Below are 16,265 nucleotides of genomic sequence, written 5' to 3'. Positions count from 1 at the left end.
GCCATTTCGGCATAGAAGTGATGAATAGTAGGTCACCAGTTGAAGCATTGGCTCACTGCTGCAGCGGTCGTGGAATCTGAGGACGCGTTCTAAATTGTAAACCCTCGCGATCACACATTGTTGATTGGCTGCCGCTATTTACAAACTAGACGAGCTGGAACGCGTTCTGTGTTGCACTGATTGCAAGAAACCAGTCATTCAGCCAGCCAAGCTGTCAGAGAGATATGCATGTTTCATGTTGCCTACTAGTTTTACCTGTCCAGCTTGTTTGCCAAGGCTGTGTCCATATTTTCTTTAATCAAAGCGCACGTTTCCCGACGAAATCTACTTGTAGAGCGGTGGACGGTGAATTAGAAAATACACCAGACGTTGAATGGCATTGTGGCAAATATTTGGTGAAACTAAACATAACTTGGAAGTTCCCGGGAAAAATATTCCTAACAAAGTATTTGCACACAATGGTTCGGAGGGAGAGGAACCACAGCGGCAGACTGCGATATGGCCCAGGTAAGGAGTTGGATTATGCTTTCGGTGCTTTGCCTATTGCAGAAGCTGAAAACGTTAGATTTGAAAACTTCTTCACTGTAGCGGTTACGTGGTGAAAATAGACATGTCAAGCAATGTTTGTTTTTATAATACATAAAAGTCTCCAAGTATTTGGTATTGAAATATACAGTCGTGGCCAAACGTTTTGAGAATGACAAATATTAATTTCCACAAAGGTTGCCGCTTCAGTGTCTCGGTATTTTTGTCAGATTTTACTATGGAATACTGAAGTATATTTACAAGCATTTCATAAGTGTCAAAGGCTTTTATTGACAATTACATGAAGTTCAAATCCCCGAGCTGACAAGATACAAATCTGTCGTTCTGCCCCTGAACATGCAGTTAACCCACTGTTCCTAGGCCATCATTGAAAATAAGAATGTGTTCTTAACTGACTTGCCTAGTTAAATAAAGGTAAAATAAATACATTTGCAGTGTTGACCCTTCTTTTTCAAGACCTCTGCAATCTGCCCTGGCATGCTGTCAATTAACTTCTGGGCCACATCCTGACTGATGGCAGCCCATTCTTGCATAATCAATGCTTGGAGTTTGTGGGGTTTTGTTTGTCCGCCCGCTTCTTGAGGATTGACCACAAGTTCTCAATGGGATTAAAGTCTGGGGAGTTTCCTGGCCTTGGACCCAGAATATCAATGTTTTGTTCCCCGAGCCACTTAGTTATCACTTTTGCCTTATGGCAAGGTGCTCCATCATGCTGGAAAAGGCATTGTTCGTCACCAAACTGTCCCTGGATGGTTGGAAGAAGTTGCTCTCGGAGGATGTGTTTGTACCATTCTTTATTCATAGCTGTGTTAGGAAAAATTGTGAGTGAGCCCACTCCCTTGGCTGAGAAGCAATCCCACACATTAATGGTCTCAGGATGCTTTACTGTTGGCATGACACAGGACTGATGGTAGTGCTCACCTTGTCTTCTCCGGAAAGGGGATTCATCAGAGAAAATTACTTTACCCAAGTCCTCAGCATGCCAATCCCTGTACATTTTGCAGAATATCAGTCTGTCCCTGATGTTTTTCCTGGAGAGAAGTGGCTTCTTTGCTGCCCTTCTTGACACCAGGCCATCCTACAAAAGTCTTTGCCTCACTGTGCGTGCAGATGCACTCACACCGGCCTGCTGCCAATCCTGAGCAAGCTCTGTACTGGTGGTGCCCCGATCCCGCAGCTGAATCAACTTTAGGAGACAGTCCTGGCGCTTGCTGGACTTTCTTGGGCGCCCTGAAGCCTTCTTCACAACAATTGAACTGCTCTCCTTGAAGTTCTTGATGATCTGATAAATTGTTGATTTAGGTGCAATCTTACTGGCAGCAATATCCTTGCCTGTGGAGACCTTTTTGTGCAAAGCAATGATGATGGCACGTGTTTCCTTGCAGGTAACCATGGTGGACAGAGGAAGAACAATGATTCCAAGCACCCCCCTCCTTTTGAAGCTTCCAGTTTGTTATTCGAACTCAATCAGCATGACAGAGTGATCTCCAGCCTGGTCCTCGTCAACACTCACACCTGTGTTAACAAAAGAATCACTGACAATGATGTCAGCTGGTCCTTTTGTGGCAGGGCTGAAATGCAGTGGAAATGTTTTTGGGGGATTCAGTTCATTTGCATGGCAAAGAGGGAATTTGCAATTAATTGCAAAATTGCCATCATACAAACTGAGGCAGCAGACTTTGTGAAAATGTATATTTGTGTCATTCTCAAAACTTTTGGCCACGACTGTACATATATATTTATATATTAAGTAAAAAGCCCAGAGGAGGTGTGGTAAATGGCCAATATACCACAGCAAAGGGCCGTTCTTAGAATGACACAACGCGGACTGCCTGGACACAGCCCTTAACCGTGGTATATTGGCCATATATCACAAACCCCCGAGGTGCCTTATTGCTATTATAAACTGGTTACCAACAATTAGAGCAGTAAAAATAAATGTTTTGTCATACGCATGGTATACGGTCTGATATAACATGGCTCTCAGTCAATCAGCATTCAGGGCTCAAACCACACAGTTTATAAATACATTGTTAAAAAAAAATAAAGGGAACACTAAAATAACACATCCTAGATCTGAATGAATGAAATATTCTTATTAAATACCTTTTTCTTTACATAGTTGAATGTGCTGACAACAAAATCACACAAAAATTATAAATGGAAATCAAATTTATCAACCCATGGAGGTCTGGATTTGGAGTCACACTCAAAATTAAAGTGGAAAACCACACTACAGGCTGATCCAACTTTGATGTAATGTCCTTAAAACAAGTCAAAATGAGGCTCAGTAGTGTGTGTGGCCTCCACATGCCTGTATGACCTCCCTACAACGCCTGGGCATGCTCCTGATGAGGTGGCGGATGGTCTCCTGAGGGATCTCCTTCCAGACCTGGACTAAAGCATCCTCCAACTCCTGGACAGTCTGTGGTGCAAGACATGATGTCCCAGATGTGCTCAATTGGATTCAGGTCTGGGGAACGGGCGGGCCAGTCCATAGCATCAATGCCTTCCTCTTGCAGGAACTGCTGACACACTCCAGCCACATGAGGTCTAGCATTGTCTTGCATTAGGAGGAACCCAGGGCCAACCGCACCAGCATATGGTCTCACAAGGGGTCTGAGGATCTCATCTTGGTACCTAATGGCAGTCAGGCTACCTCTGGCGAGCACATGGAGGGCTGTGCGGCCCCCCAAAGAAATGCCACCCCACACCATGACTGACCCACCGCCAAACCGGTCATGCTGGAGGATGTTGCAGGCAGCAGAACGTTTTCCACAGCGTCTCCAGACTGTCACGTGCTCAGTGTGAACCTGCTTTCATCTGTGAAGAGCACAGGGCTCCAGTGGCGAATTTGCCAATCTTGGTGTTCTCTGGCAAATGCCAAACGTCCTGCACGGTGCTAGGCTGTAAGCACAACCCCCACCTGTGGACGTCGGGCCCTCATACCACCCTCATGGAGTCTGTTTCTGACCGTTTGAGCAGACACAAGCACATTTGTGGCCTGCTGGAGATCATTTTGCAGGGCTCTGGCAGTGCTCCTCCTTGCACAAAGGCGGAGGTAGCGGTCCTGCTGCTGGGTTGTTGCCCTCCTACGGCCTCCTCCACGTCTCCTGATGTACTGGCCTGTCTCCTGGTAGTGCCTCCATGCTCTGGACACTACGCTGACAAACACAGCAAACCTTCTTGCCACTGCTCGCATTGATGTCCCATCCTGGATGAGCTGTACTACCTGAGCCACTTGTGTGGGTTGTAGACTCCATCTCATGCTACCACTAGAGTGAAAGCACCGCCAGCATTCAAAAGTGACCAAAACATCAGCCAGGAAGCATAGGAACGGAGAAGTGGTCTGTGGTCACCACCTGCAGAACCAGTCCTTTATTGGGGGTGTCTTGCTAATTGCCTATAATTTCCACCTGTTGTCTATTCCATTTGCACAACAGCATGTGAAATTTATTGTCAATCAGTGTTGCTTCCTAAGTGGACAGTTTGATTTCACAGAAGTGTGATTGACTTGGAGTTACATTGTGTTGTTTAGGTGTTCCCTTTATTTTTTTTGAGCAGTGTATATATAAATCATTTTGAATTGGTTATATTAAGCAAACCAGATGGCACCATTTTCTTGTTGTTTTAATTTACGGATAGCCAGGGGCACACTCCAACACTCAGGCATAATTTACAAAGGGAAGCATGTCTGTTTAGTGAGTATTTTTACTTAATTACGTTACACCACTGTAGACACTTATCTTGGGTTCAATATGTGTTTTGGTAGCCTGGTTCCAGATCTGTTTGTGTGATCATGTCAACTCCCTGTCATTCCAGTGACAATGAGCTGACAGGATAACACAAACATATATGGGACCAGGCTAGAGTTTGTGTGTTCACAACATTCACAATGGTTGTTAGAAGCTCCAATGTGAAAGTAGATTTAGATCTTGGTCACACTTTCAATTAATTTGCACATATTTGTAGTGTTTTACTGCTCTATGTAACTTAACAGAAGTATCTAATATTAAACTAGATCCCTGTTTGTCTTTAAATTAGACATCACACAAAATATTTTAAAAAATATTTTAGCTTGCTCTGTCTGCTGAAACTTTTATCCAATGCTGGTGGCTTCATTAAGGCACTTCACTTGATGTAGTCAGAAAAACAGGTTTGCTGTCTTCTCTACTGATACATAGTGCTGAGCTATTTGCGCTTTTTGAGGTTGGTTCAGATTCAATAATTTTTTTTAACACTCTGAAACTACTTCCTACAGCTATGCTCAATGTCACCTCACTGTCTGCATTATTCTTGAGTAGAATAAATAAACTCAGACCAAGACAAGTAAATGACCAATGGATTATTGTAATTGTAGTTAATTACCAAATGTGCAGAATATTGGTCTGTTGGAAACTACAACTCCCTACTACATAGCACAGTTCAGGCTGGATCTTTATCTCTAGAGAAACTATGCGATGTGCGCATTGAGTTCACAAAATATATTTTTTTTAAGCGAAATGGAATTCAAATCATTGAACTGATGTCAGTCAGTTGTTGTTTAAAAAACAAAAAGTTGTTTAAAAAATGAAAAATAACTGAAATTTTGGTTAATTGCTCAGCACTACTGATACATGATGTTCTGTAGGGGATGAAATGATAATAGACCAGTTATCTGGTTTTTACATTTAGTGTAATGTAGATTATCAGTATTATCATCCATCATTACCTCTCCCTCTCTTTCTTGCTATTTTCCCCCAGATCATTGGCTCAAAAGTGGACGGGGATGCTCTTCTTGGGCACGTGTCTCCTTTACTGTGCCAGGATGGCCATGCCAATCTGTGCTGTCAACATGGCCACCACATTTGGCTGGAGCAAGACGCAGTCGGGTGTGGTAATGGGGGGCTTCTTCTGGGGTTACTGCTTCACTCAGGTACTGGGAGGTCATGTCAGCGACAGGTGGGTCAACCTCTGGTGGTCTGAATGAGAGAAACAATGGCTACCTATTGGGATTTGTGTTATTTGAGCTTGAGTGATTGCCTGTTATATAATGTCCATGTCAGAAGCTGGAAATCACCTTTCTAGTGTGCTGTGAAGACTGCTCTGTCTCTGCTCATGATTGTTTGTTTTGACAGAATTGGTGGTGAACGGGTCCTACTTCTTGCCACTACATCCTGGGCTTCCATTACAGCATGCACCCCTCTGTTGGCGCAACTGGGCATCAGTTCCCTCACCTCCATGACGGTGGCCAGATTCCTTATGGGGCTATTACAAGGTGAGAGGGTGGAAACAGAAAGTCTCTACCCTCTGTCTCCTCTTTTGGAATGGTTTGGTAACTTTGATAACAGCTGCTTTCTCTCAGGTGTCCACTACCCTTCTTTGGCCAGTCTTTGTTCCCAACGAGTGGATGAAGGGGAAAGAGGCTTTCTGATGAGTACCATGGGCAGTGGCTCTTATATGGGGTAAGTTATACATGTAATAACTGAACACAGGTCTCTAATTATACCAACATCCATCTCTGATTTATAATTTAATCATAAATAGCTTTATCTGAAATATGTTCTGAAAGCTTCTTCCTCATTGTGCTTCTATGCTTGTGAGTCAGAACACTGATGGTGGGAGGACTGGGGTCCGTGATGTTGGAACGCTATGGCTGGGAGAGTGTGTTCTATGGCGCTGGTCTGCTCTCGGGACTGTGGTCATTGACTGTGTGGAGATTTCTACTGAGAGGTACTCTAGGGTAGCAATATAATAATCTATAGAACTGGTGCTTTGTGCATGAATATATTTTGTTTTAAAGAATCAAAAAATGTGCATTGGATGTGTTGTATGTAATAGTTGTTTCATTGAATTAAGTGGTTGTTCTAGGTTCTAGATTTCATATGAGGTAGGCTTCTATAATATATTTATAGTTTGAAAGTATCTACAAAATGTAATGCATGTATTATACATGTTAGTTGTTTCACTGAATGATGTGGTTGTTATGTACGATTCAAGAGGTTGGCTGCTATAATCATACTGCTTTATATGGTAATGTGTGTTTCGGTTGCAGGTCAAATGAACACAATCCAAGTGCTGTCAAGCCATGGATCCAGTTCGGGTCTGTCAAAGAAACGCTGGCTAAAAATGTTCAAAAATCCCTCTGTGTGGTACAGCTTACATTTTTGCATATGTTGATTGTGGAGTAATACAGTATGGCACGTGGATGTTATGCAAATGTTTTGCAACTTCTTGTATTTACCTTGATGTTGCCTGCTTGCCTGGCTCTACTGCTTTTTTTAGTCTCTTGTTCTCCCTCTTTCACATCTCTTCAGTGCCATGGTCTTTGCTCACCTATGCTTCAGCAGTACTTGTTACTCATTGATGTCATGGCTACCAACCTTTTTCAAAGATACATATCCGCACGCCAAGGTATTAAACCTTTATCTCTTCAGCCACTTTCTTTACCTTATCCAAAAAGTATGTCTTACCTATACTGGACTTCTTCACCCAAAATAATAAATAGTGTAACCATTGCAATTTAGTGTAATCTGTATTGTAACTCATACTACTAATATATGTTATTCCAGGGATGGGTGTGTAACGTAATTCCATGGTTGGTTGCAATCGCATCTGCGCTCTTTGGAGGAATAATTTCGGATCACCTCATTCAGCAGGGTACAAGAATGACAGATTAGAGTACAACATTTGTTTGTTTTGCTGCTTCCTTAGTAAGTTATTGAAACTATTTCATAGTAACAGACTGTTTTTTTGTTCTAGGATTTCGAACATCATCTGTTAGGAAGATGATGCAGGTAAGCTTACCTGGTTTAGAATCGCTAACTTATATTCTTGTGTAACTGAACCCAATATTCAGTGGTTTGTGGACAGAGAGAAAGTACAGGTATACATAAGAGATTTGTTCAGACAGGTTAGAGCTCCCCATTTTCATGCCAGACAAGGCAATCATACATATCCTTGGGGCTCAGGCAATTATTTCCCCTGACTAACATACAGTGAACTCTGAAATTATTGACACCCTTGAAAAAGATTAGCAATAATGACTGTATAAAATGAATAATGAAAAAACTGTAAAACAATTATTATAATAATTTAAACATTTGCTCAGAGAAAGATAATACTTTTTTCTCAAAAAGGTAGTTGTCAAAATTATTGACACCCTTAAAGATTCTTATAAATAAAGTAGTCAAAGTTTAGTCTTTGGTCCCATATTCCTAACACGCAATGGCTACATCAAGCTTGTGACTCTACAAACTTGTTGGGTGCATTTGCAGTTAGTTTCGGGTGTTTCAGATTATTTTGTACCCAATAGAAAGTAATTGTAAAAATGTATTGTGTAATTTTAGAGTCACTTTTATTGAAAATAAGAATAAAATGTTTCTAAACACTTCTACATTAATGAGGATGATACCATGATAATGGATAATCCTGAAGGAATCGTGAATAATGATGATTGAGAAATACAGAGGGTCAAATATCAAGACATTATCAATAACAGGGGAGGTTAGCATGTCTTATCTGTGACTCTCTGTAACTTTCTCACGATTCATTCAGGATTATCCGTAATCATGCTATCATCCACTATAATGACATACAACATAATGACATTAAATAATTTGAAACACGATCAAAACGAACTGCAAATGCATCCAACAAGTAGAGTAGTGTCACAAGCTTGATGTAGTCATTGCGGGCTAGGAATATGCTACCAAATAATGAATTTTTGACTACTTTATAAGAATAGGATGTCAATCATCTTGATCCCTATGTTTTTGAGAAAAATTATATAATTTCCCTTTTTTCTTCATACAATATAGCTCAGTATTTGAATTATTTATTTTATACAGTCATTATTGCTCATCTTTGTCAAGGGTCTCAATAATTTCTTATCTGACATAACAGGATTAGTTACAGTTCAGTGGCTTGCGAAAGTTTTCACCCCCATTGGCATTTTTCCTATTTTGTTGCCTTACAACCTGGAATTGACATGGACTTTTGGGGGTTTGTGTCATTTGATTTACACAGCATGCATACCACTTTGAAGATGCAAATATTTTTTTATTGTGAAACAAAGAAGAAATAAGATAAAAAAACTGAAACCTTGAGCATGCATAACTATTCACCCCCCCAAAGTCAATACTTTATAGAGCCACCTTTTGCAGCAATTACAGCTGCAAGTCTCTTGGGGTATGTCTCTATAAGCTTGGCACATCTAGCCACTGGGATTTTTGCCCATTCTTCATGGCAAAACTGTTCTAGCTCCTTCAAGTTGGATGGGTTCCACTGGTGGACAGCAATATTTAAGTCATACCACAGATTCACAATTGGATTGAGGTCTGGGCTTTGACTAGGCCAATCCAAGACATTGAAATGTTTCCCCTTAAACCACTCAAGAGTTGCTTTAGCAGTATTCTCAGGGTCATTCTCAGGGTCATCTCATCATCCCCACATGATGATGAGAGGTGTTGGGTTTGCGCCAAACATAGCGTTTTCCTTGATTGCCAAAAAGCTACATTTTAGTCTCATCTGACCAGAGAACCTTCTTCCATATGTATGGGGAGTCTCCCAAATGCCTTTTGGCGAACACCACACGTGTTTGCTTATTTTCTTCTTCAAGCAATGGCTTTTGTTCTGGCCACTCTTAGGTAAAGCCCAGTTCTGTGGAGTGTACGGCTTAAAGGGGTCCTATGGACAGATACTCCAATCTCCTCTGTGGAGCTTCGCAGCTCCTTCAGGGTTATCTTTGGTCTCTTTGTTGCCTCTCTGATTAATGCCCTCCTTGCATGGTCCATGAGTTTTGGTGGGTGGCCCTCTCTTGGCAGGTTTGTTGTGGTGCCAAAATATTTCAATTTTTTATAATGGATTTAATGGTGCTCCGTGGGATGTTCAAAGTTTTGGATATTTTTTTTATCACCCAACCCTGATCTGTACTTCTCCCCCACTTTGTCCCTGACCTGTTTGGAGAGCTCCTTGGTCTTCATGGTAATGCTTGCTTGATGGCCCCCTTGCTTAGTGGTGTTGCAGACTCTGGGGCCTTTCAGAACAGGTGTATATTTACTAAGATCATGTGACATATCATGTGACACTTAGATTGCACACAGGTGGACTTTATTTAACTAATTATGTGACTTCTGAAGGTAATTGATTGCGACAGATCTTGTTTAAGGGCTTCATAGCAAAGGGGGTGAATATATACAGTTGAAATCGGAAGTTTACATACACTTAAGTTGGAGTCATTAAAACTAGTTTTTCAACCACTCCACATATTTATTTTTAACAAACTATGGTCTTGGAAGTCGGTTAGGACATATACTTTGCATGACACAAGTCATTTTTCCAACAATTGTTTGCAGACAGATTATTTCACTTATAATTCACTGTATCACAATTCCAGTGGGTCAGAAGTTTACATACACTAAGTTGACTGTGCCTGTAAACAGCTTGGAAAATTCCAGAAAAATATGCCATGCTTTCTGATAAGCTAATTGACATCATTTGAGTCAATTGGAAGTGTACCTGTGGATGTATTTCAAGGCCTACCTTCAAACTCAGTGCCTCTTTGCTTGACATCATGTGAAAATCAAAAGAAACTAGCCAAGACCTCAGAAAAAAATGTGTAGACCTCCACAAGACTAGTTCATCCTTGGGAGCAATTTCCAAACTCCTGAAGGTACCACGTTCATCTGTACAAATGATAGTATGCAAGTATAAACACCATGGGACCACGCAGCCGTCATACTGCTCAGGAAGGAGACGCGTTCTGTCTCCTAGAGATGAATGTACTTTGGTGCACCAAGTGCAAATCAATCCCAGGACTGAAGCAAAGGACTTTGTGAAGATGCTGGAGGAAACAGGTGCAAAAGTATCTATATCCACAGATAAAGATCGTACTTTTTGGAGAAATATCCTCTGGTCTGATGAAACAAAAATAGAACTGTTTGGCCGTAATGACCATTGTTATGTTTGGAGGAAAAAAGGGGAGGTTTGCAAGCCGAAGAACACCATCCCAACCGTGAAGCATGGGGGTGGCAGCATCATGTTGTGGGGGTGCTTTGCTGCAGGGGGGAGTGGTGCACTTCACAAAATAGTTGGCATCATGAGGCATAAGGACCACAAAGTCAAGGTATTGGAGTGGCCATCACAAAGACCTGACCTCAATCCCATAGAAAATTTGTGGGCAGAACTGAAAACGTGTGTGCGAGCAAGGGGGCCTACAAACCTGACTCCGTTACACCAGCTCTTTCAGGAGGAATGGGACAAAATTCACTCAACTTATTGTGGGAAGCTTGTTGTAGGCTACCCGAAACGTTTGACCCAAGTTAATCAATTTAAAGGCAATGCTACCAAATACTAATTGAGTGTATGTCAACTTCTGATCCACTGGGAATGTGATGAAAGAAATAAAAGCTGAAATAAATCATTTTCTCTACAATTGTTCTGACATTTCACTTTCTTAAAATAAAGTGGTGATCCTAACTGACCTAAAACAGGGAATTTTTTACTAGGATTAAATGTCAGGAATTGTGAAAATCTGAGTTTAAATGTACTTGGCTTAGGTGTATGTAATCTTCCGACTTCAACTGTATGCACGCACCACTTTTATGTTTTTTTTTTATAGAATTTTTGAAACAATATTTTTTTTTCATTTCAATTCACCAATTTTAACTATTTTGTGTATGTCCATTACATGAAATTCAAATAAAAATACATTTAAATTACAGGTTGTAATGCAACAAAATAGGAAAATGCCAAGGGGGGTGGATACCTTTGCAAGGCACTCTATCTCTTGAAATGGGGAATTTAAGTTAAAGTGGCACTCCAGTCTATTTTTCACCTCTTTATCACCTGATTTACTTTACAAAATGTATTGACATAGCACAAGTGGGGGGGGTGTGCTTTTCCTCTTTAGTTCTCTACTGTTCCTCAAGCAAGGGTGAGGCTGATAACATCACAGATTCCCATCAAAATGACTCCTTAAATGCCCTACTCCCTTGAAGTTTTCACTTGTGTCTAAAAAAACAAAATTTTGTTCCAAACATCTTTTTTTCACCCTTTAATGTGTGTACTTTACTGTCTTTATACTTTGGTTATCGCTTTTCAAAATTAAATGTTCATAAATCGCTAGAGGACATCTTTAAACAAGTCGATCAGTGTGTTTCTCTCTCTCCTCATACAGTTCATGTCCATGGGTGTGTCCAGTGTGTTCCTCTTGCTACTCTGCAGGCCACTCTCATTCCCTTCCGCTGTGATCTTTGTCTCTGCTGCTGTGGGCCTGGCCACCTTCAACAGCAGGTGTGTTTCTGTGTGTGTTCATGTAACATTATTCAATCCACATAATAGAGGTATACCCGTATTACTGGATGAGAAGGGTAACTTCTCATCCAGTAATAGAGTTATTAGTATACTAACCTGTTGCCATTGTCCCCATGTGCTAGTGGTGTGTCTGTGAATGTACAGGACCTTGCCCCATCGTGCGCTGGATCCTTGTTTGGTCAGTTTTTTTAAAACAATTTTAAAATTGAACCTTTATTTAACTAGGCAAGTCAGTTAAGAACTAATTCTTATTTACAATGACGGCCTACACCTGCCAAACCCGGATATCGCTGGACCAATTGTGCCCAGCGTCGTCTGGGTTTGGCCGTTGTAGGCCGTCATTGTAAATAAGAATTTATCTTAACTGGACACTGTCAGTGTCTTTGGGTATCATTGTCTTCCTATTCCATTTGTTCCATTTTGATTGACAAACAAATATTTTGTTCCCAAAAATGAACCAATTTTTTTCTCCACAGGATTTATGAATATGTGTGGAGCTTTCACAGGTAGGTATTAAATATCAATCCCCAATGTATACTGTACATCAGAATGATATAATGCTCACGGTTAAGTGTATTATAGGCCTATGTACTGTATTTGACTGTGTAAATGAGACCAGTTTGTGTATCCCACAGGTCTGGTGCTGGTCTATGTTTCTGGATACCTGATTGAGGTCACAGCTTCCTGGGGTTACGTGTTCTCACTCTTCACAATGGTGAATACCATGGGCCTCGGAGTATTCCTCATGTTTGGAGAAGCCAACCGTGTGGACTTGTGGAATTTGTCTGAAGTCATTCGTGTATGACCCACACAAAGACACTGCCAATAACTTAGTGTGTATATCTGTGTAGGCTATAATGTCAGTCTAACAAAATGGTTTGTGTAGAGGATTGCAGGCCTAACTACAATATGCCTATGAAAAAAATGACTTGTTTCTGACATGTTTTAAATTATGCCTTCTTGCACCAGGTCTGAGAATAAGATGGTTTAAAATATTTATAATTCAATGTTGCTTCACTTGGTAGAACTTTGAAAACATTATCTATTGTCCCTGAAATTGAAAAGCGAAACAAGACAACAGTAAACATGTCATCCCCCATGAATGATGCAGCGACCCCATTGGGCCAATTGAGATATCTTGTGTGACTAACACATTTTAGTTGACCACAGATTAGCTTTTATATATCTAACAATGGAAATAAATGTCTTTAAAAATGGAGGGCAGTTAACCTGGGTACCAGTCCAGGTCTTGACATTCAGGTAAATTTGCCAGTGGCACACTGGGCCAGTACCAAGTGAAAACTACTGGCCTGAATTTTAAAATTACTGACCCAGGCCAAGATATCAGGAAAGCACGCAGAATTTAAATCTGGGTGATTTCACATTTCATTTGCAGTTTGGGCAAATACCTTTTATATTATAGCCAACCATAAAATCAGATTTATTTACACTGATTGTTTGGAAAACAAAAATAAAACCATGCCCCCCTCTCAATGATGACATATAGCCTATACTAAACCGTTTAAAATGTAATATTCCCCTCCAAAAATTAGCATAGTAACATATTGATGAAAAGCAATATCTTTATATGGTCCATATGATCAGGCAGGTGTGCTATTTTAGCAATAAGCATGATCACCTGTCTGACCCATTATCATGGCTATATGGCTGAAGCATGAGGTTGCTTCTCTACATGGTTTACCCCAAAGGGCTAATCATTAGCTATGTCACAGACTAAATATGACCTTGTTGCTTGTATAATGTCTTTAAAAAAAACTCCCACTGGCATTCATAAAATCATGTAATTGTTATGTTTATAAATAGTGTAATTGTGTGAATTGTACAGTTAATAGAGGCCTACGTAAAACACATGCGAATGGCTGACACGCTTCACGCAGTAACTTTTTTTAATTGTCATGATAGACACTAAAGATTGTAAAACGCTGCCAATTGGAGTTGAGAAATAAATTATAGCCCTATAACACTGGGATCCCGCTCTTTTCAATAATTTCCATCAAAACGGTTGTATTTTCCAGAGATTGCATTTAAGATTGTTGCGCAGAGACTGGGTTTATTAGAACAGGTTTATTTCTGCGCAGCAATCAGCAGTGTCCATAGTTCTGCGCTCTTGCCACCTGACAGTTGATATTCAACGAATAAATAAACGACATTGCTCATGAACAGCTTCGGGAATTAATCTGATTTTTAAACAATTATATAGGCCTAGACTACAGCATAGCATTATTACAATATTGATTTTTGTATTTAACCAACAAGTGATTTGTGTAAATAGGCTAATGTTCATGTATTGACAAGCAAGCAGCTCCATAGTGTATGCCTACATGGTCCGTGGACCTTACATAAACTTTTATTTGCTAATAATGACATCGCTATGTCTGATATGAAAAAAGATTGAAAGGTGGAGGACTTTTGAATGGCGTGCGGATGTTCAACAATGAATTGATGGGCTTCCCCCTCCACTTTGGCGGGTGTATCCAGGAAGTTGAGATGAACAGGGAAGGCTTTGACATTATTGACACCGCTTGGAAGCAGGTTGATAACAAGTGTGAAGCGTCAGTTGTTGGGAAGATTGTGAATGTATGAATACAAGTAGCTTATATAGCCTATATATTTTTTTTAAATGTAGTCTACTGTCCCAAGCGGGCCATATGAAAGCTTGATTAACTGGCCAGGTCAGCCGGTAGCCCTGAATGTTGAGTTTTGCAGTCTCTAGCTAATCCACTCCTTATATAGCCTATACTCCATGTCATGTGCCAAATAAAAAACGCCACCTGCTGGAGAAGACAGATTTTGTTCCGAGTTATCCCTCTCGCTTAACCTATTCCTCTCTGGTGTGACTCACAAATTATCAGTTAATAACTATAGCTCCCGCCTTGGGCCAATTAGTGTAATTTTGTAAATGCCGGATTTCAATGGCAAAACGCATAATTCACCCACCTTTCGTAAACATCGGGCCAGTGCTGTCCGAGATATCTCATGTGACTAACAGATGGAGAGACAGAAGGACGATGGAGACCGATCCACAATACCTCCCCGATTTAACCTTGGGGGACAATAAACAAAGCTAGTAGAAAGCAACTTTACGAGCATCAGTGCAGTTTCAGCACCATAGCCAGTGGAGAGTGACTATGGTAATGGAAAATCAGCAGGTGCTACACGTCATTCGGGGCCACCTGTTTAGCCCCCCCCCCCCCCCCCTCTTAGCTAGCAAGCTAGACAAGCAGTCACCATCATGAATAAAGTCGACAATGTACTGGCAAATCCTTTCAATCCTTGTCATATGAAGAGAAAGTATAGCTAAAACGTAGCTATTGGACATAAACAATACACAACAAGTTGGAAATCGCAAATGTAGTATGATCTAAAATAAGGATGCGCGACGAGGTTCTAGCTCCAGCCTGTTTATTAACCTAACCCTCGCATGTCCTATATAGGTACCGATACCCCCAAGGGACATCCTATTACATCTTCCCCTCTCCCATGAACAAGAACTAAACATGCATAACCACTGAAGCATAACTGCAATGCAATTTGGAAACCAGTATTATTCTCTAACATGCTACTTCCCATCCTGAAACAGTATGAAAGCATTAAATCACACAGTATGAACATTAACTTATGTACAGTCTCTTTTTGCTGGGTATGGTCCCCAACAGTATGTTTTTTCTTCACGTAACATAGTATTTCAGCTACTCTGGTGGCTTCACATCCCTTTTTAGGTGTGCTTGTGGCTCTGTGAGCATTCTCTCTCTTTCACCCTCTTTTTGTACATTTTCTGTGGCCTGCGTCTGTGTGGCTGGTAGATCTGGAAGAGCTCTGAGGTGTGTTTTGGTCCTTCGTACCTCTTCTGAGCCTGTGTCCACCACATGGAGCGTGGGGCATCCGCTTTCCTCAGCACTATTGCTGGTGTCTTTGAGTTTGTAATCCACACACGTTGACCTTCAGTCAGCTCTGGCCTCTCCTTAGCACGGTGTCTCCGATTAAAGTCTCCAGTTTGCGTTTGTTTCAGACGTTTGTCCCTCTCAGTGAAGGCCTTCCTGTTAGGCCATCAGGGTTTAAGCTGAGCCGGCGAGATAGGCAATGGGGAACGCAGCCTCCTGCCCATCAGGAGCTCGTCAGGCGACAGCCCATGATGCAGTGGTGTAACTCTGTAAGCTAACAGAGCCCTGTATGGATCCTTGTTCTTTTTCAGCAGTCCCTTGACTGTTTTCACAGCTCTCTCTGCCTCACCTTTACTCTGTGCATGGTAGGGGCTACTGGTCACATGTATGAAGTCATATTCTGCAGCAAAAGCAGAAAAGGAGCTCGCAGAGAACTGGGGAGCGTTATCTGTAACCAGGACCTCAGCGACCCCTTGCCTGGAAAATGTTTACTTTAATCCATTGATAACACCAGCTGATGTG

At 41.2% G+C, this 16,265-nt stretch overlaps 1 protein-coding gene across 1 annotated transcript; it reads left to right on the top strand.

The window, feature by feature from the left end:
* The first annotated feature begins 156 nt into the window (after positions 1–156).
* On the top strand, positions 157–14,025 carry LOC110532507 (solute carrier family 17 member 9). The gene is made up of 13 exons (XM_021616470.2): positions 157–507; positions 5,290–5,487; positions 5,664–5,803; positions 5,891–5,990; positions 6,134–6,258; positions 6,581–6,677; positions 6,843–6,939; positions 7,098–7,185; positions 7,288–7,322; positions 11,705–11,820; positions 11,964–12,019; positions 12,318–12,347; positions 12,477–14,025. Exons 1-13 carry the CDS (start codon positions 374–376, stop codon positions 12,644–12,646), a joined length of 1,386 nt encoding a protein of 461 aa, XP_021472145.2. The 5' UTR covers positions 157–373; the 3' UTR covers positions 12,647–14,025.
* The last annotated feature ends 2,240 nt before the right edge of the window (positions 14,026–16,265 follow it).

Source organism: Oncorhynchus mykiss, chromosome 9, assembly GCF_013265735.2.
Source record: "Oncorhynchus mykiss isolate Arlee chromosome 9, USDA_OmykA_1.1, whole genome shotgun sequence".
Classification (NCBI taxonomy): Eukaryota; Metazoa; Chordata; class Actinopteri; order Salmoniformes; family Salmonidae; genus Oncorhynchus; species Oncorhynchus mykiss.
Note: the sequence above shows the minus strand (reverse complement) of the source record. Positions and strands in the feature narration are given on the sequence as shown.

What these genes read in the sequence shown, in the direction of transcription:
- LOC110532507 (XM_021616470.2), top strand. Translation starts at nt 374, where the DNA reads ATGGCATTGTGGCAAATATTTGGTGAAACTAAACATAACTTGGAAGTT. An exon ending in CTGTTAGGAAGATGATGCAG is followed by an intron (nt 7,323 to 11,704) that starts GTAAGCTTACCT and finishes CTCCTCATACAG; the next exon opens with TTCATGTCCATGGGTGTGTC. An exon ending in GTGCGCTGGATCCTTGTTTG is followed by an intron (nt 12,020 to 12,317) that starts GTCAGTTTTTTT and finishes TTTTCTCCACAG; the next exon opens with GATTTATGAATATGTGTGGA.